The sequence below is a fragment of the Macaca fascicularis genome, chromosome 19 (genome assembly GCF_037993035.2).
Source record: "Macaca fascicularis isolate 582-1 chromosome 19, T2T-MFA8v1.1".
Lineage (NCBI taxonomy): Eukaryota > Metazoa > Chordata > Mammalia > Primates > Cercopithecidae > Macaca > Macaca fascicularis.
Window position 1 is genome coordinate 4,755,591 of NC_088393.1, and position 17,005 is coordinate 4,772,595.

General features: G+C 59.2%; 1 protein-coding gene across 13 annotated transcripts in view; it reads left to right on the forward strand.

Moving 5' to 3' along the window:
• Positions 1-12,226, forward strand: part of PIAS4 (protein inhibitor of activated STAT 4) — a 30,288-nt gene extending 18,062 nt beyond the window's left edge. For 7 of the 13 annotated variants that reach the window (XM_074025386.1, XM_074025388.1, XM_045378409.2 and 4 more), the window contains 8 exons: positions 1,023-1,064; positions 1,382-1,532; positions 1,672-1,800; positions 1,883-1,988; positions 6,087-6,160; positions 6,402-6,562; positions 10,220-10,350; positions 10,463-12,226. In XM_074025386.1, coding sequence (XP_073881487.1) covers positions 1,023-1,064; positions 1,382-1,532; positions 1,672-1,800; positions 1,883-1,988; positions 6,087-6,160; positions 6,402-6,562; positions 10,220-10,350; positions 10,463-10,722 — 1,054 coding nt within the window. In that variant the 3' untranslated portion in view covers positions 10,723-12,226. The remainder of the gene's footprint in view (positions 1-1,022; positions 1,065-1,381; positions 1,533-1,671; positions 1,801-1,882; positions 1,989-6,086; positions 6,161-6,401; positions 6,563-10,219; positions 10,351-10,462) is intronic. The other 6 variants (XM_074025387.1, XM_074025391.1, XM_065535382.1 and 3 more) reach the window with 1 other exon arrangement.
• The last annotated feature ends 4,779 nt before the right edge of the window (positions 12,227-17,005 follow it).

Consider the following 17,005-nt stretch of genomic DNA (forward strand, 5'->3'; position numbering starts at 1 on the left):
CGCATTCAGCTGATGTTTGTATTTTTAGTAAAAACGAGGTTTCATCATGTTGCCCAGGTTGGTCTGGAACCCCTGACCTCAGCTGACCCACCCACCTCCGCCCCCCAAAGTGTTGGGGTTACTGGCGTGAGCCACCTGCCCTGTGTGTCCTTTTGTGTCTGGCATCTCTCACTGGGCGGGACGTCCTCACGGTGCACCTGTGCTGAGGCCCGGGTCAGCCTGGCTCCTTTCCGTGGCTGGGTCACGTGCCGTGTGTATTGGTCCTTCCGTCTGTGGAAGGACACTCAGGCTGCCGCTACTTTGTGGCTGTCGTGGTCATTTCTGCTGTGAACATCCACGGATGCGTCTTTGGGTAGAGAGACTTTTTCCTCTTCTCCTGGTGATGTTTCTTATTAAAGTTTATTCTCAGGTGTTAACTGGGTTTTTTTTTTTTTTTTTTTTAATGTGGAGAGTGTTTCTCTTTGTTACCCAGGCTGGTGTGCAGTGGTGCAATCATAGCTCACTGCAGCCTCCGCCTCCACGGGTTCAGACGATCCTCCTGCCTCAGCCTCCAAGCAGCCGGGACCACAGGTGTGCACCACCATGCCCGGATAATTTTTTGTATTTTTTGTAGAGATAGTTTCACCATGTTGCCCAGGCTGGTCTCAAATTCCTGGGCTCAAGAGCTCCGCCGGCCTCGGCCTCGCAGACTGGGCATTTTCTTGCCATTGTGAGCTGGCTGCTACATTCCAGCATGCACGTTTTAGCTGTTTCCTCGCAGTGAGAGGCACCTGGCTGCCCACTCTGGTTCAGGGTTTTGCGGTCGATTCTCTTGCATTTTCCAGGGAGGCCAGCCCCTCTCCTGACCCCACAGCCACTCCTGTCTCACCTGGCCTGCACAAAAGAGTCCTGGGCCTCAGTTTCCCAGCTCTAGGGGAGGGAGCCTTGTCGGGTGGCGGTCTCCACCTTGTGGGGCAGGCTGAGGTTGCGCCTTCCTCACTCCGCTCTCCTTTCCTTTCCTCTGGTTTGCTCCACACCCACAGAGAACTGCAGCCCGGAGTTAAAGCCGTGCAGGTCGTCCTGAGGTATGCCCAGGTGTGCCCACGACCCCAGGGCTGGACCCCCGGCCACCTGCCCCTCCTCCCCCCCGCCCCCCAGTCCTGGTCCAGGCTCTTCTCAGTCTCCCCTGCCAACAGCAGAGCCCAGCTCCCCCCAGCCTGCCATCTGTCCCTGTCTGGGGATACGCCACCATCCCACCACCTGCTCAGGCCACACCCGGGGGCCCCGATACCCCCCATGTCACCTCCAGTGCCCCCATCACCGCCACTTGACTCCCACTTGTGTACCCCCGCAGCGGCCCAGCCCCTCCTGTGCGCCTCATGGTCCCCATTGTTCCCCACAGCGGCCTAGCCCCTCCTGTGCGCCCACTCCTGCCGCCCCATGGTCCCTGTTGTCGTTGCAGAATCTGTTACTCAGACACCAGCTGCCCTCAGGAGGACCAGTACCCGCCCAACATCGCTGTGAAGGTCAACCACAGCTACTGCTCAGTCCCGGTGAGCACGGCCCGCCCCGTATCTGCTACACGGGTTTGGGGGGGCGTGGAGGGAGGGTGGGGGGCGTGGAGGGAGGGTGGGGGCCGTTGGATTTTCCAGCCATTCTTGGCTCGAGGCTGAGCGGTCTGTCTGCTTGCAGGGCTACTACCCCTCCAATAAGCCTGGGGTGGAACCCAAGAGGCCGTGCCGCCCCATCAACCTCACCCACCTCATGTACCTGTCCTCGGCCACCAACCGCATCACCGTCACCTGGGGGAACTACGGCAAGGTGAGTGCATGCTCGGTGCCCACCCTGCCCCCCTGCCCCGGCCCCCGCCCTGCCAGCCCTGACCCCGCCCCTCTGTCCCCAGAGCTACTCCGTGGCCCTGTACCTGGTTCGGCAGTTGACCTCGTCAGAGCTGCTGCAGAGGCTGAAGACCATTGGGGTGAAGCACCCGGAGCTGTGCAAGGCACTGGGTGAGCAGCTCAGGGCCACCTCGGCCGAGGGGCAGGCCAAGTCCCCCCTGGAAACCTTCCCTGTACTGGGCGAGGGTGGGGGGGCCTGCACCCGAAGGAGATGGGTAAGGGGCTGCCTGTCACTCTAGGGGTCCATGGCCTCCCCGCTGTGGCTGAGGAGGTCTGTGGAGGATACGGATGGCAGAGGGGGCACTTGGCAGTGGGAGCTGCTGTGCAGAAGCCTGTGGGGTCACACCCCGTGTTGCTGGCCCCAGGCGCCCCAGCCTACAGGGGTCCAAGCAGCAGAAGAGCTGGGGCCTTGTTCCTCATTCTGGGGCAGCACAGAGGCCGGGAGGGGTGAGAGGAGTCCAGAGGGAGCTGCGCTCTAAGCAGGCTCTTCTGGTTGCCTCAGCGGGGTCAAGGGTGCTGCGGGGCCTGGCGGGGCACGGACAGCGATGGCCATGGAGGCAGTTGCTATGGGAGGAAGGTGAACAGCGGCGGTCTGACCTCACGTGGTGAGGCCCCATTTTATCTTTTTTTTTTTTTTTTTTTTTTTTTAAGAGAGTCAGGGTTTCCAGGAGGTGGAGGTTGCAGTGAGCTGAGATTGCACCGCTAGACTCCAGCCTTGGCTGCAGAGCGAGACTCCACCTCAAAAAAGGAAAAAAGAGGGTCTCACTGTATCGCCCAGGCTACAGTGCAATGGTGTGCTCGTGGCTCACTGCAGCCTCTGACTCAGGCTCCAGCCATCCTCCTGCCTTAGCCTCCTGAGTAGCTTGGGACCGCATGTGTTTACCACCACACCCAACTAATTTTTTTTTTTTTTTTTTTTTTTTTTTTGTGAGACAGAGTCTCACTGTCACCCAGGCTGGAGTGCAATGGCATGAGCTTGGCTCACTACAACCTCCGCTTCCTGGGTTCAAGCAATTCTCCTGCCTCAGCCTCCGGAGTAGCTGGGACTACAGGTGCCCGCCACCACACTCAGCTAAATTTTTGTATTTTTAGTAAAGACAGGGTTTCACTGTGTTAACCAGGATAGTCTCGAACTCCTGACCTCGTGATCCGCCCACCTCCGCGTCCCACAGTGCTGGGATTACAGGCGTGAGCCTCCGCACCCGGCCCCAACTAATTTTTTAATGTTTCCTAGAGACAGGTTCTTGCTGTGTTGCCCAGGCTGGTCTTAAACTCCTGGGTTCAAGCGGTGCACCTGCCCCAACCTCCCAGAGTGCTGGGATGACAGTCTTGGCCTCTTTTGCACCTGTTCTCTTTTGTACTTGTAACAATGAAAACAATATTTTTTAAGTGAAACGCAGAGCAATTTTAAAAGAAAGCCTACTGGCCAGGCGCAGTGGCTCACGCCTGTAATCCCAGCACTTTGTGAGGCCGAGGCGGGCGGATCACGAGGTCAGGAGATCAAGACCATCCTGGCTAACACGGTGAAACCCCGTCTCTACTAAAAATACAAAAAAATAGCCGGGCGAGGTGGCGGGTGCCTGTAGTCCCAGCTACTCGGGAGGCTGAGGCAGGAGAACGGCGTGAACCCAGGAGGCGGAGCTTACAGTGAGCCGAGATCGCGCCACTGCACTCCAGCCTGGGAGAGTGAGACTCCGTCTCAAAAAAAAAAAAAAAAAAAAAAAGCCTGCCAAGCTGGGCAGGTGAATGAGTCCCCCCGTGCAGCCGCACAGCACAAAGCCAGCGTACATTTAGCCTTGCTTGGTGGCTGTGTGGCCTTGGAAAGTCACTGGCTTTCTCTGGTGGCCACTGTCTTCAGGAGAATAGATCTGAGCCATCTTGAGGGCACCTGGGCCTCTCTCTGGACCCCACATGCTTGGGGCTCAGGCCTCAGTGGGCTCCACAGGCCTGTTCTATGGAGAGGCTAGGCCTAACCTGGAGTCCTTTGGAGCTGGGAGTGGGAGTTGGGCAGGTGGGCGAGGACTGGGACCACCTGCCAGACTGAGAAGAGGGTGGTTCTGGGCCAACCGGGTTAGCTCGTGCCCCCTTCCAGAATGCTCGCTGTTTTCAGGTGGAATCTGGGCACCACCCCAGCCCCTTGGCAGAATGGGGGCCAGAGGGTCTCCCAGCTGCCCTTCCTAGCTGCCCAGGGCTCCTGTGCCCAGGCCTGAGAGTTCCCCATGAGCACTGCCCTCCTGGCACAGCCAGGCCCGGGCCTCTGGCCCCTGTTCCTGACCACCAAAGGGCTCCTACTAGCCTGGGTGTCCAGAAGCCTGGAGCGGTGGTGGGACTGCCAGGGGCCTGCGAGCCCCATCGTGTTGAAGCTTCCTGCACACTCCGGTCCCCCAAGTCAGGAAGGATAGCCGGCAGCACCCCCTCTGCAGAGCAGGATGTGCAGGGGTGAGGGTGCCCACCGCAGAGTCCCGCATCCCCCGCCAGCCTCCTCCAGGCTCGGGGAGGGAGGGCCTGGCGATGTCCCCATGGGACCAGTGGGGACACTGAGGCACAGATTGGCAAAGTTAGGGTTCTGTGACCTGGGTTTCCCCGCCCTGCCTCCCTCTTCCCTCAAAGGGCCCTTTCTTCAACCCCCCCCCACCTTCCTTTCCTTTGGGGACAATGGCCAACTTGAGGGAGGAGGCTGGGGCCGGGCAGGCCTCTTCTAGGCCCATGGGGTGGGGGCCGGCCTTAACTCCTCAGTGACCAGAGCCCTGCAGTGCTGGGGGCTGCAGGGTCAGATTTCCTCTCTGAAGGGGTCTCCTGCCGCTTCCCACAGCTGGCCCCAGCCTTAGCCTCTTTGTCACTGGATTTTTTTCTCGTTGCACCTAGGAAGTCCTCACGTTTGCCTCACTTGAACCCTTCCTGCTGCACATGTCTTTCTGTACATGGAGAAGGGAGAGCTTGCTTTAAAATCAGATGGGCACCTGCATCCCCTCCTAGCTGCCCAGGGCCCCTTTGCCAGGCGTGAGGGTCCACGTGGGCACCAGGTAGCCAGAGCTGGGTCCCAGGGGTGGAAACTCAGCCAAGGAGTGAGCGACTAGGGCAGCCTTGGCTCAAGCAGGAGAGCTGCTGGGAGCCTGCGAGGGGGCCAGACCATGCTGGCCAGCTTGTGGCTGCCACTGCGTCCCTACGGGAGAAGGAAGAACCCACTGCTGCACACACAGGCCGGGGGGCTGGGTGGAGGTCAGGAAGGAGGAAGTGGCTTCCAAGCGGCCAGAGATAAGTGGTGTTTCAGGCCGACAAGGGGTGGTAGGAGCATTTCCAGACAGAGAAACGTCAGGACAGCTGGGGGAAGCGGGGAGACAGGCTGGCACCATCACTCTGAACCCCAAGTCGGTTGGGCAGGTGGCTTCCTAGAGGAAGCAAAACTGGTCCACTAGGCAGCTGAGGGCCGGGTGGTGGATGGAGAGGCCCCGTGGACTGTGGGCCAGGGTGGTCTGCCCTGCAGGGCCCAGGGCTGGGGGCTGTCCTGAGCTAGCTGAGGATGGAGTTCAGCCGCATCCCAGAAGTGTCAGGAGGCAGCCGGGGTCCCCGCGTGAGTTCCTTCTGGCTGTGGGCCTGCTGCCTGTGGAGGGGAGGGCGTGCCTGCCCCGAGCCTTCATGTTTCACGTGTTTGCCCGTGTTCCGTGCAGCTTGCTGGTGGGCACCGTCTTTTCCTTTAAAGAAGCGGCTACACTCCTGGGTGTGCGGGCTGCCTCGGCGTGGTGTCCGGGGCTAGGCGGCGGCCGCTTCCTGGCTCACAGCCTGGAGGCCCCCGGGTCCATCTCCCAAAGGAATCCCTGCCTCATTCCCCACTGTGGCCTTGGGGATGGTGCGTCAGTGACGGAATTAAGTCACAGCAATGACCCCGTCGGTGGCTGTGTTGCATGAAACTTTCCAGAAAAGTCCCGTGGGTCACAGCCCACGCGGGGTAGGGGAGGCCACATAGGCCACCTGCGTGTGGGGGCTTCGGCTGGGTCTGTGGTGTGCCCAGGTTGTGGTCAAATCTAATGGTGGTCGCCGCCTGACTTCCTCTGGTGCCTCGTGGCCCTGAGCCACACAGCGAGGCTCAAGGCTCGTTTTGGGGGCATCCGTTCTGGGAGGTGGTCATGGGTGCTGGAGAGAACCCGAATCCCAGTCCTGTGCCCCACTGTGCCCACCTCTCTGACGGCGTCCTCCGTTCCCTCCCCACAGTCAAGGAGAAGCTGCGCCTGGATCCCGACAGCGAGATCGCCACCACTGGTGTGCGGGTGTCCCTCATCTGCCCGGTGAGTTGGGGCAGCCTCCTCCTTGGGGCCTCTCCTGCGGCTGTACTTCCTCCCTGGTGGCCCTGGGCCCAGGGCATCTTGGCTGGACCGTGAGCCTGCGGGGGCAAGGCTGGTCTTGGTCCCCCCGTGTTCCTGAGGCATGAGCGTTGGAACAAGCCACAGGATGGAGCTGGGGGTGAGGGGTGCCGGGTGGGCGGGCACAGCAGACGGGTGCCATGCTCACGCAGCCCCTCCCCCGCAGCTGGTGAAGATGCGGCTCTCTGTGCCCTGCCGGGCAGAGACCTGCGCCCACCTGCAGTGCTTCGACGCCGTCTTCTACCTGCAGATGAATGAGAAGAAGCCCACCTGGATGTGCCCCGTGTGCGACAAGCCAGCCCCCTACGACCAGCTCATCATCGATGGGTGAGCCTGGGGCCCCGGGAGGGCGGCCGGAGCCGGGCGGCCGTGGAGATCTCGGCGGCACCCTGCTTCCTGCAGACCCCGTGCTGCCCCAGCAAGACACAGCAGTGGGGACACGCGGTCCCGGAGCTTTGGAAGCCCCGGGCTGTGAGAAGAGCCCGTTTCTTCCTCGCGGAACTTTTCAGAGCCTTTGCTGTGCAGGCGATAGGCATGTAGCTTAGGCTGCAGAAGGCGGGCTCAGGTCCACCCCGCTCCCACATGACCTCAGGCAGGTGTGACCTTGAGCTCCAGGAGTGTGGTTTTTGCCCCAAAAAACCAAGCCGGACTCTGCTTTCACACGGCGTTCGCCCCAGGACGCGCAGCAATGGGGGTGGCTCCTCACAGAGAGGCGAAGGAGGTGGTGCCCCTGGAGTGCTCTGGCCACGCCATACCCTTCCCTTCCTGGGTGGCACAGCTGTGGCCAGGCATTCCCCAGGCACCAGGGGACAGGAGGACAAGACCTTTCTCCCTGGAGGGAGGCTCTGCCCAGGGCTTAAGTTTCCAGAAACTGAGCCCTGTTGTCTGTGGCACCTGATGCGGCTCCTGCATGGCGCCGGCCACGCCCACCTCTCGTCCCCAGAGCCTCTGGCAGGGCGTGAGGCCACAGCGGCACGAGCTGGTGCCCTCACAGGCGGGAGCAGGCCCTGCCTGGGGGGGTGAGCTGGGCCCCCAGCCCTCGGATGCACGGCCTCAGTGGACCGTGCAGGTGAAGGCAGGGCTGGCCTGCCTCTGGGGTCATAGATTTGGTCCCTAAGTAGACCTCCGGTTTGTGCAGTTGTCCCCATCCTGGGAGGCAGACCTGTGAGCTTCCCCATTTTACAGACGAGGAAACAGGCTCAGAGGAGGCAGCCAGCAGGCGGAGCCCCCCTCGGCTCACAGGGGGCCAGACTGGGACTTGAACTTGGCCTGAGTCTGGGTCCCCTCTGTGGAGGGCTGGGTGGCCACCCCCTTGCATCCCAGCTTCGGGTAGAGAGAGGAGACCCTGGGGCCGGGCACGTGGACTGCCTGAATGGCTGCTCTGTTCCCAGCTTGACAGCTGTGCAGCCGGGTACCCGCCTTCCCCCACAGGCCCGGAGTGGGGCGTGGGCTTGGGGTGGCGGCAGCTCTTACAGCTCTCACAGCTCCAGGGCCACCAGGGCTGGGGCAGACAGCTGTATCCCACACAGGCCTTGGCCTCAGCAGCCCATGGGACTCAGTGTAGCCAGGGAGGCTTCCCGGAGGAGAGGTCCTTGATTCATACTTTGTTCCATGAGCCCTGTCGTCTCTCTGTCCCTGGCTCTGAGTGGGTGACCCCAGGGTCCCCAAAAGAGTCCTGTTCCAGACCCTGCCTACAGGGAGCCTTGTTCTTGGCGGGGGGAGCGGATAGAGGAGCAGAGCCAGACATAAACTGCTGTGTCTGTCTTGGAGAGGAGGAAGAGAAGCTGTGGGGTGGGACTTTGGAGGGTGAGAAGGAGTTTTGCAAACAGGGCAGTGAGCAGGCAGAGCTGTGCTATGCCTGGGGTGGCCCCCCGGCACAGGGGGCTCTGAGCATTGCCTCAGAGAGACCTCGGTGGGGCGGGCGGGGGACTGGCCTGGGTGAGAGGAGTCCCATCAGCCTCAGAAAGTGTCGCCCAGAAGGCTGGGTATGGTGGCTCACGCCTGTAATCCCAGCACTTTGGGAGGCCGAGGCGGGTGGATCACGAGGTCAGGAGATCAAGACCACAGTGAAACCCCGTCTCCACTAAAAATACAAAAAATTAGCCGGCGCGGTGGTGGGCGTCTGTAGCCCCAGCTCCTCGGGAGGCTGAGGCAGGAGAATGGCGTGAACCCGGGAGGCGGAGCTTGCAGTGAGCCGAGATCACGCCACTGCACCCCAGCCTGGGGGACAGAGCGAGACTCCGTCTCAAAAAAAAAAAAAAAAGAAAATGTCGCCCAGAGCGGGACGAGGGCTGTCCTGTGTGATGAGAACGACACCACTGCAGGCGCCTGGGAGCAGCTGTAGCCTTGACAGTAACAGGCCAGCCTGGGCCCTGCATGGACCCATGAGGCATGGGGCCTCTCCCCAGACGCCCCCCAGCCACTGCGCCCTTCCCATCCTGCGGGTGGGGAGACCGAGGCCCTTTGGCCAGGACGGGGTCGGGGAGCAGAACCAGTGCCTGCCTCCAGTTGGCCCTGTGGCCTCAGGGAACTCATCCCCTTCCTGAGCCTCTGTTTCTGCGTTTGTGAAATGGGACTGGCGGGACCTCCAAGGAAGAAGGCCGTACGCAGCGGGGGCGCTCTGGAGAGGCTGTGGCTGGGATGGGCATGGGGAGCCCTGGCTCTGCTTCCAGTGCTGCCCTCACAGCCTCTGCAGCAGCTTTGAGCAGCCTTCACTGCAGGCCGTTTCCTGATCTGGGGGGTACACAGTGCAGTATGAAAGCAGATGTGGGCGCACACCCGCATGCCCACACATGGATGTGGTCCACACCGTCTCACACACCCCCACACCCATACAGTCCACACCGTAACCCACACCCACATCCCTACAGTCCACACCGTCACACACACCCCCACACATCCATAGTCCACACCCTCATGCGAACACACCCACACATCCATACGGTCCACACCATCACACATACACCTATACAGTCCACACCATCACACATACACAATCAATACTGTCCACATCACACATGCACACACCTATACAGTCCACACCATCATATACACACACATCCGTACAGTCCACACCATATACACACCCATACAGTCCACACCGTCACAAATACACACAAATACATCCATACATTCCACACCATCACATACACACCCATCCATACAGTCCACACTGTCACACATACAAACACATCCATACAGTCCACACCATCACACACACACCTATACGGTCCACACCATCACACATACATTCATACAGTCCACACTGACACACACAGTCGATACAGTCCACACTGTCACACACACAATCGATACCACACGTCACACACACAAATTGATACAGACCACAGTGACACACACACACAATCGATACCACACCGTCACACACAGTCTACAGTACACAGTCACACACACAATCTATATAGTCTACACTATCACACATCCATACAGTCCACACGGTCACACATCCATACAGTCCACACGGTCACACATACACACACACATCCATACAGTCCACATTCACGTATGCCCACATGCATCCACACATGGATGCACACATACACTCACGTGCACGCTTGTACACATGCATCCATGCACACGTGTGCACACATGCACAGATACACTCACATCCCCACACAAACATGCATGCACACCTGGAGGTGCCCAGAGGGGCAGGGAGGGCCGGACCCCTGCAGCCCCCACACCCCCTGCTCTTGTGGGTGGTTGGGGGCCACTGGTTTTGTGCATCCTTGCCCCACCACCCCTGGCGGTGCCGTGCGCATGACCTGCCGGGGATCAGCAGCTGCAGGAGCCTGAGGCCAGGGGAGGGAATTCAGGGCCCCTGGACCCTGTAGTAGGGGCGTGAAGCTGCTCTTGCAGAGAGCAGTGGGAAGTGCCTGGCGGCATCCAGGAGGAATGGAAGGCTGGGGAGTTGGGGGGGCGGGGCACCCCCAGCCGCATCATCAGCTGTCCGCCTCGCCCCAGGCTCCTCTCGAAGATCCTGAGCGAGTGTGAGGACGCCGACGAGATCGAGTACCTGGTGGACGGTTCGTGGTGCCCAATCCGCGCCGAAAAGGAGCGCAGCTGCAGCCCGCAGGGCGCCATCCTCGTGCTGGGTGAGTGCCTCGCCACCACCAACCGCGCAGTCCCCAGCCAGGGCCGCCTCAGTTTCCCCATTTATCAGTGGTTGCATCCTAAGTACCTGCACCCTGTCGCTGTCACCCGCAGGCCCCTCGGATGCCAATGGGCTCCTGCCTGCCCCCAGCGTCAACGGGAGCGGTGCCCTGGGCAGCACGGGTGGCGGCGGCCTGGTGAGCGGCGTGGAGAATGGAAAGCCGGGCGCCGACGTGGTGGACCTCACGCTGGACAGCTCATCGTCCTCAGAGGATGAGGAGGAAGAGGAAGAGGAGGAGGAGGAGGACGACGAAGAGGGCCCCCGGCCCAAGCGCCGCTGCCCCTTCCAGAAGGGCCTGGTGCCGGCCTGCTGACCCCGGCCGCACACTCGACTTTCCTGGTGCTCACCACGCAGAGGGGCGCGGGCCAGCCTCAGGCACAGAGGGAGGAGTGACCTTTCTTGTTCTTTTTCTTGTCGTTCCTTTTGTTTTTCCACCCCTTTGCCTGGCTCCTGGCACCTGTACCTCTGGACTCTCCTATGGGGGATTAAAAAAAAAGTAAAATGACAAAAAAAGATACAAAAAAGAAAAATGAAACAAAAAAGTCAAACTCTTCAAAACAAGGCCGGCCACCCACACAGCCGCCTCCCCGGCTGGAGTCCGAGCCGGGAAGGGGTAGTGGGCGGGAGGGACCAGGACGCTGCCCCGCGCCCTCCCCTCCGGATGCCCAGCTGCCCGCCACCCTCTTCCCACGACCATTCCAGCCGGTGCGCAGGGCCCCGGGCGGCGGGCGGCGGGGCACAGCCCCTCTCTGGCGACCACTTTGATGTTTGTCTCTTCCTTTGCTTTTTCTCTGCAAACACATCCTCACCCAGAGACCCTCATGCACCGAGCAACGAGCGTTGTAGCCAAGAAGCCATGGAGTGGGTTGGGGCTGGGAGGGGCAGTGGGGCGGGGGGATGGGCGGGCAGGATTGGGGGACGGTGGGCGGCTGGGGAGGGTTTAGCCACAGATGTGTTGTATTTTTTGAAAGTGCAATAATTTGGTATTTTGAAGACCCGGCGTGTGGCCAGGAACCCCCGGGGAAGGCGGGGGCCCAGGGTGCGGCACCGTGTGGCGTGGGGGGGTCTCAGTTTTCTAGCCAGCTACCTCGGTAACTCCAATTCAGGTTAACTTCCCTACGGAACAGCACAGATGTCCACAGATGTCCACAGCTGCCGCCGCCGCTGCCGCCACCATACCCCAGTCCTTGGGGCACGGAGGGGTGGTCGCTTCCCAAGGGGCAGCAGGGACTCCGGCCACCCCAGCTCTTGTTTGGGTTGATTCCTCTCCTTTTTGCTCTTGGTTTTCCGACGGGTACGAGGCTGGCACCCTGTCCCCCGGGAGCCTTGCTTTTCCAGCAGGACCAGACCAGAGGCCTCCCTCCTGTCCCCAGGGGTTCCCGGCCCCTCGCAGGCCCCACCCATGCCCTTGGCCTCAGGGTCCAACAACCGGGGGCGCTTCCGGGGCTCTGCCTCCAGGATCCCGCAGCTGGGCACCCCCCTCGCCCCCCAGGAGACCGGGGCACAGGCAGGGCACCGACCTTACCTGGTTCTCCAGACCTGCTGCCTGCGGTCTGTTTTGCATTTATCCTCCCCAGCCCAGAATTTTCCTTTGTATAAACAGAACTCCTAGTCAGGAAGCAATATCATTTCAGGTCTAAAGAAAGGGACGTGCATCTGGCCGAGGGCAGTTCAGTCTCGCTGCAGAGCCCGCAGCCCGCTGCGCAGCTCGGCCCCTCCCGCCCGCACGGGCAGCTGAAGGCCGCTGTTTTCTAATATTTGTATTCTAATTTAATTGTTTTTAAAAAATGCAAATAAAAAAGGTCGAGGTGAAGCCACCCAGGCGTCCGCTTTTGTGTGCCCTGTGTCTCTCTCAGTGTGTACCCTGTAGTGGGGGGTGGGGTTGTGGGAAGGACAGAAACAGCCCCACCCACATCTCTCTGTCATGGTTATTGCTGAGTTTCAGAATTCAAAAGGTGCTGCTCGTGGTTAAATGAGGCAGATTTTTATTATTTATTTATTTTTAATAGACATGGGAGTGTCTCGCTATGTTGCCCAGGCTGGTCTTGAACTCTGGGCCTCAAGTGATCCTCCTTCCTCAGCCTCCAGAAGTCCTAGGATTACAGGCATGAGCTACCATGCCCGACCTGAATCAGGCCAGTTTTACTGTGTACTGTACTGCCTGGGCCCGGTGTCCACCAAGCTGGGAGACTGGGTGAAGGGGCTTGGGCCATACATGGAGTTCAGGTCCCAAGATTGTCCATGGCTCTCTGGGTGGCCAAGAAGATACACAAACGTTTTGCTTTTGTCAGAGAAAAAAAAAAAGGCCAGGCGCAGTGGCTCATGCCTGTAATCCCAGCACCTTGGGAGGCCAGGGCGGGCGGATCACCTGAGGTCAGGAGATCGAGACCATCCTGGCTAACACAGTGAAACCCCATCTCTAGTAAAAAAAAAAATACAAAAAGTGGCCGGGCGCAGTGGCTCAAGCCTGTAATCCCAGCACTTTGGGAGGCCGAGACGGGCGGATCATGAGGTCAGGAGATCGAGACCATCCTGGCTAACACGGTGAAACCCCGTCTCTACTAAAAAATACAAAAAATTAGCCGGGCGATGTGGCGTACGCCTGTAGTCCCAGCTACTCGGGAGGCTGAGGCAGGAGAATGGCGTGAACTCGGGAGGCGGAGCTTGCAGTGAGCTGAGATCCGGCCACTGCACTCCAGCCTGGGTGACAGAGCGAGACTCCGTCTCAAAAAAAAAAAAAGTACAAAAAGCTGGGCGTGGTGGTGGGCCCCTGTAGTTTCACCTACTGGGGAGACTGAGGCAAGAGAGTTGCTTGAACCCAGGAGGTGGAGCTTGCCGTGAGAGAAGATCACACCACTGCACTCTAGCCTGGGTGACAGAGCGAGACTCCATCTCAAAAAATAAAAAGAAAGACAACCATGGAGCACATGAGATGTTAGGGGTGTGAGATACCTGTCACCCTCACCAGGACAGCAGCAAGGGTCAGGGAAGCTGCAGTCCACACAGCTGGGGAGGACAACGCAGTGCAGCCCCTTGGAAACAGCTGGACATTTGTTCAAAAGGCTAAACGTGGAGTTAGCGTGGGACCTGCAACGCCAGCCCAGACATGGCCCCGAGGTAAGTGAACACATCCGTCCACATTGAAATGTGTTCATGGATATGCACAGCAGCCAAATGTGGCCACGACCCTTGTCCAACCAGGGAGTGAATCAGCGCAGCGTGGCCATCCACACCGCGGTATGACAGCCATGGAAAGGAGCGAGGCTCTGACACAGGCCCCAGCACAGACGAACCCTGAGGATGCCAGGTAAGCTTAGTGAGAGACACCAAAGGCCACGTGGCATGTGGTCCCGTTTCTATGAAATGTCCAGGACAGGCCAATCCACAGAGACAGGAAGGGGATTCACGGGTGCTAGAAGGTAGAGAAGGGGATGGAGAGTGATCACAAATGGATATGGGGCATCCTTTGGGCTGGATAGAATGTTCTGGAATTAGTGGTGATGGGTGCATAATTTTTTGAAGGAAATTTTTTTTTTTTTTTTGAGACAGAGTCTCACTCTGTCTCCCAGGCTGGAGTGCAGCGGCGGAATCTCGGCTCACTGCAAGCTCCGCCTCCCGGGTTCACGCCATTCTCCTGCCTCAGCCTCCCTAGTAGCTGGGATTACAGGCACCCGTCACCATGCCCGGCTAATTTTTCGTATTTTTAGTAGAGACAGGGTTTCACAATGTTAGCCAGGATGGTCTCAATCTCCCGACCTCGTGATCCACCCACCTCCGCCTCCCAAAGTGTTGGGATTACAGGCGTGAGCCACTGCACCCAGCCTAAGTTTTTGTACTTTTTTTTTTTTTTTTATGAGACGGAGTCTCCCTCTGTCGCCCAGGCTGGAGTGCAGTGGCCAGATCTCAGCTCACTGCAAGCTCCGCCTCCCGGGTTTACGCCATTCTCCTGCCTCAGCCTCCCGAGTAGCTGAGACTACAGGTGCTCGCCACCTCGCACGGCTAGTTTTTTGTATTTTTTTTTAGTAGAGACAGGGTTTCACCACGTTAGCCAGGAGGGTCTCGATCTCCTGACCTCGTGATCCGCCTGTCTCGGCCTCCCAAAGTGCTAGGATTACAGGCTTGAGCCACCGCGCCCGGCCAATTTTTTGTACTTTTAGTAGAGACAGGGTTTCACTGTGTTAGCCAGGATGGTCTCAATCTCCTGACCTCGTGATCTGCTCGCCTTGGCCTCCCAAAGTGTTGGGATTACAGGTGTAAGCCACTGTGCCCAGCCTTTTTTTTTTTTTTTTTTTTTTTTTTGACACGGAGACTTGCTCTGTCGCCCAGGCTGGAATGCAACGGCACCATCTCGGCTCACTGCAACCTTCACCTCCCAGGTTCAAGTGATTCTCCTGCCACAGCTTCCTGAGACTACAGGCATGTGCCACCACGCATGGCTAATTTTTGTATTTTTACTAGAGATGGTGTTTCACCATGTTGGCCAGGATGGTCTCAATCTCCTGACCTCGTGATCCATCTGCCTTGGCCTCCCAAAATGCTGGGATTACAAGCATGAGCCGCCACACCCGGCTTTGAAGAGAATTTATGTGGTGTGTGAATTACACTTATTTTTATTTTTGAGAAAGGGTCTCACTCTGTCGCCCAGGCTGGAGTGCAGCAGTGCCGTCATAGCTCACTGCAGCCTCAACCTCCTGGGCTCAAGCAATACTTCCGCCTCAGCCTCCAGAGTAGCTGGGACCACAGGTGTGCACCACCACACCCAGCTAATTTTTGTATTTTTTGCATAGACGTGGTTTCACCTTGTTTTTCTGGCTGGTTTCGAACTCCTGGGCTCCAGCGATCCTCCCTCCTCAGCCTCCCAAAGTGCTGGGATTACAGGCATGAGCCACCACGCCTGGTCATCCCTGAAGCACAGAGGTTAAGGAAGCACCTAACCCTGGCTTATGGTCCTGAGGCTGCGGCTCCTTCAGCTTCCCGACGCTGTGGGACCTCTGAGCAGAGGCCTCAGTGTGCCCTGAGGGTCCAAGGCACAGGGGGCTCAGGACATGGCTGTAGAACCACTGACCCCCCACCCTGCCCCAGCCCGTGTTGGGGACTTGGGCACAAATCCTGGCTGCAGCAGGTTCACGGGTGGCCTCGCACAGGTATGGGGCTTTGCCATGGGGTCCACACAAGGACCCGGAGGCCCTCAGGCTTCATGCTGTGGCCTCTGTAGTGTTCCCTGGCAAGGGCTGGGCCAGGCTTTGTCGACTTCCTGTGGCTACTAGGAAGAGCTCAATCCACAGAGGAGGAGCTGGGGGTCTGAGTGGACCCAGTGCCCGGCTCAGTGCGGCCACCGGTGCCTGACTGTACCATCTGCTTCCATGAGTGCCTCATCCATCCCTTGGGGCTGGCCCCATCCCCACCCTTACTGGCCTGGACAGATTCCTTGGACATGGGCCGAGTCTGGTTGGAGGACAGGAGGTAGGAGGAGGCTCTCCCTCAAAGACCCTACCCAGAGGTAAGGGCTGCAGCTAGCTGAGGCTTCCAGCTCCAGATCCTGGCTCCTGGCCCTGGGGCAGCACCCTGGGGTCTTCTAGCAGAGTCGGGTGGCCCCCAGGTGAGGCTACCCCGCCTGGGGCCTCGGGGAAGCCTGGAGTCAGCGGTGCCCAGGGCCCAGCCCTGGATTCTGCTGACAACCCGCCCGGCCGGTTCTCCCTGCTGCCCCTCTGGCCTTATCCTGTGCCAGCTGCCTGCCCACACCAGGGGCTGTGGGTCACCTTCCTCGCAAGAGGGGCCTCTGGGCCTGGGCACTCCTCGGACACTCACCCCCCACTCCGGTGCTCTGGGTCACTGTCCACACCCGGCCTCCCCGCCATGCAACAGATGGACCCCAGAGAGACGGGCCTGGCTTCTGAGGCCGGATAGGAAGAGCAGGAAGGGTCGGGGACCTGGAGCTTCTCTCCTTGAGACCCAGGATCCAGTCACCCTGGGCCCGAAGGTGTGGTGTGGACGAGGCGCTCAACCCACCCAGTCTCTTCAGGGCCAAAAGGGGAAAAGGGGACCCCCCCAAGCCCCCCCTGCCCGCTCCCCAGCCTCCCCCGAACAAAACACAGAGAACATCAAATGAGGCGACTGAGGCGGCAGCGGTCGTAACAGGCTGCGTTTAGTGGTTTTTTTTTTTATGTACAAGAAAAATGAATTTTTTTGTTTTTTCATCTTTTGTGTTTTTGTGTTTTTTTATTACTTTTAAAGCTTCTCCCTCCCCACTCCCAAAAAGTGCATTTTTATCAGTTTTTTTGTTGTTTTGTTTTAAATCTCCCACACTTTATAAAGACTCTCAAATACAGTCTCTGGAATGTCTATCTGTGCTTTGTACCCTGAGGGCGCTGCCCCGCCCCCCATTCAACCAGGCCTGGCCCCTCCAAAGTCCAAGGCACCTCGATTCTGGGCCTGGGGTGGGGTGGGGGGCGGGACCTGGGCATCAGACCCTCGTCCACAGCCTCCAGGCAGCCCCGGCGAGGAATGGGGGTCTCCCCAGCCCCCTCCACCTCCTGGCCCCAGTCCCCCCACCCCCCCATTGTAAATCTATGTATTTAATGCGAGCTAGTCTTAAC